Source organism: Haemaphysalis longicornis, unplaced genomic scaffold (genome assembly GCF_048455015.1).
Source record: "Haemaphysalis longicornis isolate Haplotype H1 unplaced genomic scaffold, Haemaphysalis longicornis Haplotype H1 scaffold_8, whole genome shotgun sequence".
NCBI classification, from domain to species: Eukaryota; Metazoa; Arthropoda; class Arachnida; order Ixodida; family Ixodidae; genus Haemaphysalis; species Haemaphysalis longicornis.
The window spans coordinates 127,956,436-127,967,573 of record NW_027526445.1 but is presented as its reverse complement, the minus strand read 5'-3'; the positions used below and the strand labels follow the sequence as shown (position 1 = coordinate 127,967,573).

At 46.5% G+C, this 11,138-nt stretch overlaps 1 protein-coding gene across 3 annotated transcripts in view; it reads right to left on the bottom strand.

The window, feature by feature from the left end:
- Positions 1–1,808: 1,808 nt before the first annotated feature.
- Lpin (phosphatidate phosphatase LPIN) overlaps positions 1,809–11,138 on the bottom strand; it is a 94,903-nt gene continuing 85,573 nt past the window's right edge. For 2 of the 3 annotated variants that reach the window (XM_077680384.1, XM_077680385.1), the window contains exons 15-18: positions 10,802–10,916; positions 7,337–7,440; positions 6,368–6,635; positions 1,809–3,335 (exon numbers count right to left, since the gene is read on the bottom strand). In XM_077680384.1, coding sequence (XP_077536510.1) covers positions 6,446–6,635; positions 7,337–7,440; positions 10,802–10,916 — 409 coding nt within the window. In that variant the 3' untranslated portion in view covers positions 1,809–3,335; positions 6,368–6,445. Of the gene's footprint in view, positions 3,336–6,363; positions 6,636–7,336; positions 7,441–10,801; positions 10,917–11,138 lie in introns of all 3 variants that reach the window. The other variant, XM_077680386.1, reaches the window with a different exon arrangement.

Here is an 11,138-nt window from a genome sequence, read left to right as displayed (position 1 = left end):
CGGATGTTTCTCCGCGCAGCGCAAGTAGGGCGTTACTGGGAATATTTTGGAGATGGCGTGAGCCGTTCCCGTGATTTTTTGGACTTAATATGCTTATAAACGACTCCAGTGACGACAAACAAACTGCGTGAGACAAGGCAGACGATATCACGCATTCATAGCAAACCCCTTTCAAAACGCGCGCGCGCACTGACGTCACGGGTCCGGCGCTTTGGCGGAGTGATACACTGCATGAGGTGGTGCCGTTCTTGAGTTGTAACCGAGTATAGCCTTCTGAAAGAACGGCAAGCAAGCCCACGATAAGATAGAATGGTGAGGGTAAGGTGCAAAAGTAAAACTTTTGTCTTTTTATTTTACAATAAATGAAGACTGCAATGGTGGCTCAGGGCAACACATGCTTCACAGCGATGCGTGTGCTGTGGCGATGCTGCATTTCAGGGCGGGGTTTTTATATTACCCGCATTGCAACGTCCCTTTCTAGTCATGTCAAACCGTCGCGCTACAGGGAGAGCAGAAAATAGTGACGAGTGAAAGGGAGTCTGCCAGAGCGCCCCACGTCGTGGATGACAGCTCGACAAGAGTCTTTACTGCTCCCTAGACGTGCTAAGTGATTGGCATCCCCATGTTGCCTCACATTTTGAAGTCCCGCATGGGAGCAGTTTCAGCGCAATAATGCCTTTTGGAGCAGGATGGTGCAGAAAAAGGGGATTGGTGCAGCGTGGTGCAAATGGCGTGCCCTTCCAGAGACAAGACGTTTACAAAGTATTGCGGACGTGTCGCAACACCAATTGGAAAGTCCAAAAAAACGGATTCGATTAATTTATTGTGGGGTTTAATGCTCCGACGCTACACAGGCGATGAGGCGTGGTGTAGTGGAGGGCTCCGGATTAATTCTGACCACCCAGGAATCTTTAACATGCGCCAAAATCTCGACCGCACGGGCTGGAGCCAGTATTTCTTCATCTCCGCCACTTCGGCTTGCCATATTTCAACGATTCTAATGCACCCACAATTTTAACGTGCAGGCAAGTTTACTTATGAAAATTCGAATAAATAATTTGACGCCCATTCTGCCGCACCATGTACCTGGCAAAAAAGTTTATTTGACGTACGAAAGTGTGGAATTAAAAATCTCTTGTGCTTCCTGAACTTGCTTATTAACCTCCTGTGAACATTAAACCTACAGCGGGGAACAATGAAAGCTAATTTCGGTTTTGAGGCCGATAGTAACGTGCACACAAATTTTATAACTACGGTTAGCGAAAAAAAGGTGCGCGTTAGAATCGTGCAAATACAGTATCTCAGCAGCACACTGTTGCTATGGAGAGTCAGATGCGACCAAAGCAACGGCGGAGGTCTCTATATCTGTGTTAGCTGCGAGAGACAAGTTTGAGTGATGCGCTGTTTTGAAAAATATCTAACCAAAATGTTTGCCAGTCACCCAGGCATCCTAATTAGGAGGTAAATATTTCCATAATTTTTTAAAAGTGGTGCGATGTTTTGGAGAATATCAAACTAGAATGTTTTCCAAACGCCTAGAAATCGGACTTTGTAGGTAATCATTTCTGCAATTATTTAAGAGTTAATTTGTACTCTGTACAACATTTTGTTGGCTAAGGTCATCCTTAATAAAGTGTTTGACTGTCCCGCAGAGCATCGCAGTGCATTGCAAGCCTAAAATTTCCACAGGACAAATCTGAAGAAAAACGCCGGCAGGGAATGAGGACCAGCCATAGCAAAAACTCGGCAGTGAAAGGTGTAACAGCATGTTTCTGTTCGCGATAAAAAGCATGAGATAAGAAACCGGAGACGCTTATATATTAATGATATTTATTTAAACAAAGAAATTTAACGATCCTAAGGGGACAAAACGTGTTCACAACACAACAATGGTCACAGACAACTAAACGTTTCCGCAGATCGCAAGTATTTACAGTAATAAACACACCTGGTGTGTGAAAAGTAAGCTTTATTTCACACCTGCCAAAAAAACTAAGGTGCCAACAAACATCTACCCTCCTTTGCAACAATCAATCACCGGAAACACAACAGCCGTATAAGCCGTACACCGGGTGTGAAGCTCATTTTGTCGAGTTGAACCGCCGTTCGAGGAATGGAACATGTATTGACAACAACAATAAAAAAAGGAAAGAAAAGAAATAACGTCCCAAACTCCTTTACCCAGCACCACTAGATAAAGGTTGTTCGTTGATTCCGGATGTTCTCACTTCTGAGCTGTGACAATCCGTAAGGGCTATTTCCTGAATCGTAGCTAGGAGTGCCGCAAAATCGGCAGATCACAAAATAAACACGTAAACAGTAACATAGGAACACAAATTAAATAAGAACGAGCACCTCATAAAGTGCATATCATTCATTACTAAGTAATAGGATGATAACATATACTTATATTGTGAAACGGGTGGAGGAAAGAAAAAAAAAAAAAAAAAAAGAACTTGAGGGGTCTACCCCCGAGCAAAAACAAAGCCAACCGGCAGGGATGATTCATCCCCAAGAACAAAAAACAGCACAAAACTGCACAGCAGGCTCAAGGCTAAGCTCCGATGCCTCCAAAGTTATTGGTCTCCAAACAGCATGCTGCTGCTGCAGTGTGGTTCATACGAAAACAGAAAACAAAAGTGATAGCCTCGCCACTGAAAAACTGACGAGAGAAAAAAAAAAAAAAAACCATTAGCCAGAACAACATTGTGGCCTACAAACTATACATACTCCCACAGCTTCCTAAAACACGAGCGTGCCTAGCGTGAGAAATATCGAAGCAGCGTCCAGCCGCGATTCCTGAAATTCCCACATTTCAAGTTGTCTCCACTCCCCAATAACCTTATAAAGCCCTATATATAGGCCATATTTACACAGCCCAGTGAATTCCAGTAGCTCGATAAAGCCCACTTCCCCAATTTACCGGCAAGATAAAGAAGAACAGGCTGGCAGAGGGAACCACACGCTACCAGCTTAGTTTTAGCATGGGCGGTTTGGTCACGTCACAGTGAGAAAGGTCCAGCCTCCCTTTCCAAACCTTTCCTGGCCCAGCGAAGCTAATCGGCGCAGGCTAGCAAAGAAAGGCGACTGCCAATCGGGGCTAAGAAGAAGAAGAAACTGGCGGGGAGAAGGAAAATCTACAAATAAAATGAGGTATCACAGAACGAACGGACATTCTTCCGCTACGGTTTGTTCGCAGGATTCGTACGATGACATTGTGTTGAACGACGATGATGACACGAGGAGCTGGCGACAGGAGACGCTACACGGTTCTTTGGTGTCGGCGGTCGCCCGACCGGATCGGAAACGGGCAGGAGCGACTTCGGGTAGAGAACCTGCGCCAGACAGCGGGTAGGGAAGGTTGTAGACCGCAACTTGAGGCCAAGGCGTACGGCACACCTGAAAGGTTGAACTAAACAAAAAGAAAGAGAAAAGAAATGGCCTGATGGTTTGATCGCACCAGCTGCACAGTGTCGTGCGAAAGCTCGTTTTCTCGGGACTCAACTAAATTAGCCATTTTTTTTTTTCGCACGAGGTTAGGCGTTGCTAGGCTGTTGCTCATAAAACGTTTTGCACTTGCCCTGTTGTCGTAAATAGTAAACAAAAATAAATACTAAATGCAGACTGTACCACACAAACGTTTTATGCATAAGCCGAGTAGACATTAAATAGGCGCCATACAATGCGCATGGCTACAGCACACAATCCCGTCGTGTTCAGATTGTAAATCAGCCCCACCTTGCAAATTATGCTGTCTGCAACAGGTAATCAATCCCCTTGGACCATACCTGCTGCAGCAGACGACCTTATCTGCCTGATTATTGGCCACAGGCAATCTCCCCAAGTTCTACCTGCTGCAGCAGACGACACAAGTGGAGGTTCACAGCCAAGCCAAGCCAATACCTCATACCATAGAGTTTCATACTGACATCCACCTCGTTTAAAGCCCATATCATAAAAAAAAGGTAACACATCTTCTTTTGTTTGTCTGGCATGGAGCTTTTAAGAAATCGCTGACAAATACCTATTTTGGAGCTAACTTTTGCGTTGATAAAACAACTCTAAATATTCTTTTACAATAATACAGTAGAATCTCGATGATACGAATCTCGCGGGACCGCGAAAAATATTCGTATCACCCGAAATTCGTATGAACCAACACAGACCAAAAAATTGAGCGCTGAAAAAAGTTTTCATTTATTTCGTTTCTTACTTTCGCGTGAACAAATCCATGATTTTTTTCTGCTTTTTTTAAACCCCCACGTCACAAAGCATTCTTTTCTGGGGCGCGTAACGCTTCGCGTAGCTTCGCGCTGGTCTCCTCACTCCCGGTGTCCAAGCTCGCTACACGCCGCAACAGTCAAGCGTGAACCGCATGGTGCGTTTTTGCACGCGATTCGCACGCCTCGGCTTTGCGCGCGCTGTATTTTCAAGGCCGCATTGACGATTTCGCGCCCGCGGTATCTCCTACCTCCAGAAAAAGACGCTGACGACTTGCGAAACGCTCGAGCCAGCCCGCTGGCTCCGCCCGAGATGTTTAGGCTTAGCACTCCGGCAGATATTTTATGGGCGCTTTCACTAGCGGCGCGTATGGTGTTTTATAGTACCGTTTTCGCCAACGTTATCAGCTCCTTTACTGCACAAGAAACTTCGTGTCTGCCTTGAGCGGCATTTTAAAGAGCGGCTAGAAGCAGTCGCTCAAGCGGCCGTGCCACTTCGCGGCCGAAGCCGCCGCCATGTTGCCGCCGCCAGCCGCGGCGCGCGCAGCGTTGGAGAGGTTTCGCGGCGCGCATGGGGCGTACGGGGCGCGTTTTCGCGAGAAGAAAACAACAGCCCGGCCGTTTCTGGAGAAAGAAGAGTGACAAATGATGAGAGAGAGCCGTCACTTGCTTGTTCGGCAGTCGGGCGCCTCGCCGGCTCGTTCGTATCATCCGCCGGGCCGCGCAGGTCCGTTCGTAACAGCCGAAATTTTTCCCATTGCAAACAATGCAATTTTGCCGGGACTTTTCAGAAATTCGTATCATCCCGAAATTCGTATCACCCAGAATCGTATCATCGAGATTCTACTGTACTGTTTTGTTTGTTTTTGCAGCCATAGACAACTTTCCAGCCTCTTCATGAGCCATGAAGCCACGAGTATACTTTAGTATGAAGCTCTACACGTGTTGGAGTTCTGTCTGAGCCAGAGTTTCATAGTGCTACATACTATACATACTAGAAGGAAATCTGGCGCCAGTGTCCAGATGAGCCAAACTTCAGCGAGCATGCCATCACGAGCCATGCCAAGGTACGTTCTACTTGCCCTAGGCAAAGCTCATGAAGAGGCTTGGAAGATACCTGTGGCTTAAAAAAAATAAAATTCCACAAAATAATTGTGAAAGATTATTTAAAGTTGTTCTATTAATAAAAATATGAAGCTCCGGAAGATTTACCTGCCAAGGATTATTTAGAAGTTTTGTGCAAGGCGAACAAAGAAAAAAAATGGTACCCCCATTTTGGCTTTAGGAGCGAGAAGAAGCCACATGGCAAGCCAAGCCAAATAAGAGAGGAAGGGTTCTGGTTGCTACAGCGGTGCCCACAACAGCATGCAATTGCAATTATCGTATTTACTGGCGTAATGATCGCACTTTTTTTCCCAAAAAATATGATGCAAATTTAGGGGTGCGATCATTACGCGAGGTAAATTTTTCGCGAAAAACTTTAAACACAGGAAACGCAAGTTGCAGGACAGAATGTTTACAATAAGTCTCATTAACATAATCAACATGACGAATAAAAACATAGCAACTCCACCGACCACCGAATGACCACCGAGTGACGCAAAATGGAGTGTTTTCATTACGCAACGCACCGGAATTACGGAATTACGGAACGTGCTGGAACGAGTTTGCTGTGAGGTGAGAACAGGAAGACCAATAAGTGGCTGCTGCTGTCACAGTGTGGGTCATCAAGACACGGCTGCCGACACAGCAAGCAGAGCGCGTCTTTTTATGTCTTGCGAGTACATTATGTGCATTTAGTCAGTTTCTTCCGCACCAATAATGAACTCATGCTTGCCGATATCGCTAATGTCATCAAGTCCGCGGCAATAACGTAGCCATGCCCGCTTTGAAAGAGGAGGAAACTAAGGTAAGCACGGCTATCATCATCAAATTAGCACACATACGACATATGGCTGCAGCAAGTTCAGTGTGTGATCATTGCGCCAGAAATAAAAAAAAAGTCGTATTTTGACGACGAACTTCAGGGGTGCGATCATTACGCGAGTGCGATCATTATGCGAGTAAATACGGTATATTACCCTCGAGTACATATTAGTACGAAACTGTATACCGAAACCAACTCGCTCACGGAGACACTGACCCACCCTGCGACTAGATGGACACCGGCGACGCCCCAGGGGGCGCAAAGGACGGGTGGGGGGGAAGGGAAACCCCCCACCGCTTCAGCCCTTGGCGGGGGGCTTCTTGGGCTCCTCGATGGTGATCTCGACGGGCGCGATGGGGTCCCGCCAGTAAGTGAACGAGCTGAACTCCTCGCAGGCCGAGAAGCACTGGCCGCCGTACAGGCCGCTCTCGGGGCCGCCGTGCAGCGGCGGAAACACGTGGTCCACCACGTCACTCAGGCAGTGGTACCTGTGTGCACACGCATTCCACAGGGGGAGAAGTCAGCCCAAGCAACACTCTGGCGGGAATTTGACCGCCTGCAACACACAATCCTTCACACTGGTACCATCATCGTCATCATCATCATCTGTTACTTGCCTGTGGCATACCACACACAAAGCTTCGCAATTCAACTCGCATACTACAAAAAGTGGTCCAACGCTAGTCGTCGTGCGCCCTTAAGAATGACTGAATCGTGTAAAACGCATCCGAAACATGGTTCATGGTTTACCTTTTCCCAAACTTCCCTCCCTCCATTGGAGAATGTGCTCCAACATCGTCACTGGCATCAGCCCCACCATCTGTTATTTGTCTGCAGCTGGACGAATGCTCATGGTCTATGCTTTCCCCCTGTTCCTTCGTTCCAATGCTCGGACATCGTCATTGGTATCTGTACCACCACAACCACCATCATCATCATCATCACTGGCTGTCATTTGTCCGCAGCAGGATGAAAGTTCACGGTTTATTCTTCTGCCTACCTCTGTGGCTCCATTAGAAAATGTGTGGCAGTTTGAAATTCTCCTCCGCTTGGGTGAAACCCAGCCCTGCGCACTCCCCCAGTTACACACCGCCACTGTCGTCACCCTTCCCGTTAGCATTACACCAAACGTCCGCAGCATTTGACGCGAGGCTGAGGAAGGAGGCCGAGGTTGAGGTTGGCCACTCACGAGGAGAGGAAGTTGTGCATCAGCTCCAGCTTCAGCTCGCCCTTGGGGTTGATGGTGAAGATGCGCGACACCGGGATGCCCACCGCACGGTACGCCAACGTGTCCTGCAGGGACCAAAGAAAAGGGGGGAGGAGAGGGTTTCTTCTTGAAACTTCCAAATACACCCATCCTGGAGGTAGGGGAAGTTCCTCCCCTCAGTCAGGTGCCCTCAATAACAGCTTAACTGTGTGTCCACTTCACTCTGAAAAATTGTCTCGCTCGTCTGTTAGTGCCAAACTGCTGCATTCCTCACTACCTCAAGCAGGCGTACTATACTCAAATGAAACTATTTTTTTTATTTATGGGAAAAATTTAGTCAAATTAGTAGAATTCGTGTAGTTAACTAACCTAATACCAAAACTTCAATCAATTTAAAAATATCTTCTGTACTTTTGAGTTACCAGACTAATTACTTTCACAAAGTCATCCCTAGATTAATTTTAACTAATGAGGCAAGAAGTCAGCAAGATTTGTATGTCGGTGTGATCAGAAATGTCTATCCTGTGCAGGGAAGCTATTAGATTATCGCTTTATTTCCTTTAGGTATCCAAAATGAAAGACAGATGTTTCACCTTCTTTTTGACATAAAACTATTTCCGTCTTCGAAAGGAAGGTGAAACTTGATTTTTTCTTATACCTAACGGATATAATGCAATAAACTAATAACTTGCGAATATTCGAAACTTCGAATATTCGATTCGAATTTTTCGGTATTCGATTCGATTCGAACGACACTTTTATGGTTCGAAATATTCGAATCACCCAAAACTAAAAAAAAAAAAATTCAGAGCGTGTCTCAGCAGCAAAGTCGCGAAGCATATACACGGCGAACGGCACGTGTTTTCGTAGACTGTATCGGTGTTGTTGTTTTCTGCTCGCGAAAACGCTCTGCGCACGCCCAACGCGCGCTGACACCGCCAGGAAACCACCCCCGTGCTGAGCGCGGCGTGGCCGGCGGCGTCAACATGGCGTCGGCTCCAGCCGCGAAGTGGCGCAGGCGCTCGAGCGACCGTTTCTAACCGCTCTTTAAAATGCGGCTCAAGGGAGACACAAAGTTGCTTGTGCGATAAAGGAGCTGATAATGCATGCGAAAACGGTAGTATAAAACATCATCCGCGCCGCTAGGAAGCGCCCGTAAAATATTTGCCTGGGTGCTAAGCCTAACCATCTCCGGCGGCGCCAAGCCGGCTGTCTCGATCGCAAGTAGTCAGGCTCCTCCATTCTGCCGCGCGCGTCGTGCGTCATTTTCTGACCATGGTAGGCGCTACCGCGGGCGCGAAATCGTCAATGCGGGCGTGAAAATACAGTGCTCGCAGAGCCGAGGCGAGCGAATCGCGTGCAGCCACTAATGTCTCAAGTGAGCGGCTGCTTTCGGTATCTGGTGGAGTCGTGATGAGCAGGAGGTTGTCACTGCTCCCCGAACATGTCGAGCAGTTAACCTTTCTCCATGTTAACATTTAAGTGAGTGCTAACGTGTTGAGTGCAATGGTATTGTGTAATCTCTAATTTTACTTTGTATGATTTGTTGCGTAATAAAGTTGCAGTTTTTTTTCTCTCTCTAGATGGTGAAAACTTTAATTTACAAAAAAAAAATAAGTATTCGTATTCGAAAAATATTCGAGAAATATTCGATTCGATTCGAACTTTGTTTTTATTATTCGAATTCGCTTCGAAATTAAAAAATTGATATTCGCACACCCCTACTTTAATAAGCTTCCTTGCACAGAGTAGACATTTCTGATCACACTGACGTAATAATCTAGTTGATTTCTTGCCTAATTAGTTATTAATGCAACTTTCAGGTAATTAGTCTTCTAACTTAAAAAGTATAGAAGGTGTCCTCAAACTGATTTCCCTTTTGTTGTCATAATGGTTAGTACCTAAATGCTCCTAATTTGATTCAATGTGGTCCATAAATAAAGAAGTCGTTTTACTTGCCACGTCCCCCTTTAAAAGGCATTTTAGGGTGATTATTTGTTTTAAAAGCTGCCCACAGACATATGTGTATGCACACGCACGCACGCACGCACGCACGCGCGGCCAGTGGATCTCCTGACTCGTTGGACCTAATGACCCGTTGGATGTAGTGACCATAAGCGAGCAAAGGATATACACAATTCATACTTAAAGGAGCCATGAAGAGAAAATGCAAGTTGGTTTTATTTGAAAGATTTCGTGTTTTATAGTGGCCCCAGCGCTTGTCCGGATACAAACGGTGCTTTATTCACTGAGAAATTAAACAATTTAGGTTAAAATGTTGATTTTCCTGCTCAATCGTGCGTTTTCGTGGTCCCAAATGACATCACAGGAAACGACCGCTCTGCAGCCTAGAGTACCTTCATTCACGCATCCGCCGTACAGGGTAGAGACACGTATACGCTGGCGCCGCCATTTTCGGTTGCTCGCTCGCCGCCGAAGCAAGTCATTGTGTCAAAACCGCGCTAAAATTATCGCCACAACGCGGTTTACTGAAGAAGTTTGAATCATATTGTCTGTTTCGCGTTGCTAGGTCTCGTGGGAAACGAAAAGAATAACGCGTTGAGCCCGTTGGCCCAATTGCGGCGGCACGGGACCGTTCAAAGGTTGTCTCCACCCTGTACAGCGGTGTTGGTTTGTTACCGCGTTTCTTTACGTTACCCAAACCTAGATGGCGCCACCATACCGTGGCAAGCGTTTGGTTTGTTTTTGCCCGCATTTAAACTTGGCTTGTTTTTGTTCTGGGAGAAAATATTCGTTCCTGAAACAGTGCTCGCTCGACAAATGGGGTCACGTAAGACACCGTTGCTTGCGTCAATCGGCCAGTGTCGCCTGAGACAACCCCAAGCCCCGTAGTGCTGTGCAGCTAAACCAAGCATGCTGTACGCAGTACGAACAGCAGAACGCATCACTACTTCTATGTTTACATGTGCTTTCGTAACTTCCACTGTTTGTCCCATCATTGTTATTGCTTTGTAAAGAATGTGCCCTAAATTTAAGCGCAAATCGCTCGTTCGGCTAGTTTGTAAGCTCTACCTAATTTGCGTCTGCTTTGCTTCTGCCAGCCTCCGCCAATTGCAGAGCTTAGCTCATGTGACATCATAGGTTCTGTTGCGGGAAATGAGCTGGTGGGTCGCATGACCATTCCCATTTTTCCTAATTATGTAGCTTATTTGAGCGAAGTTGACGTTAAAAGTGGTGTCAGTATGATTCTAACGAGACAATCTTTTGAATGAACCAAACTTGTGTTTTCTCTTCAAGGCTCCTTTAAATGGATCAGCTCATTACCACCTGCAGCCATCGGAAGCTGCAATAATGGTGAACAAAACGGTTTCAAGGCATACTGAGGCCACAAGTGCGGCTTCAGACCAGAATGCAGTTACAATGCTACCACAACGCGTCAACAGAAACAGCCCAGCGAGATGCGGGCAAGCAAAGTGGGTCACTCACGTTGATCTTATTGCCAAAGCCTGCATAGAAGGGGTTCCCGGTCACGTTGAACAGCGTCTGGATGTCCCGCAGACAGCTGATCTTGAACTCCTCCGGCTTCTTCTCAATCACTTCCCTGCAGTCGCACGGGGGGAAAGAAAGACAAAATGAGGCGGACTGACAAAAAAAAGTGGATATGCTTTCAATACAGCCACAAGTGGCACAAGGCGGTCATGGTGGAGATAAGATATGGGCAACCATAGGTGAAAGCAATCAGAGGGCAGCTAAGGAAAGTCAATTTCTTTAATGGGAGCAATGGGGAAAAAAAAAAACAGCAATGCAGAAAGAAAAATCCTCA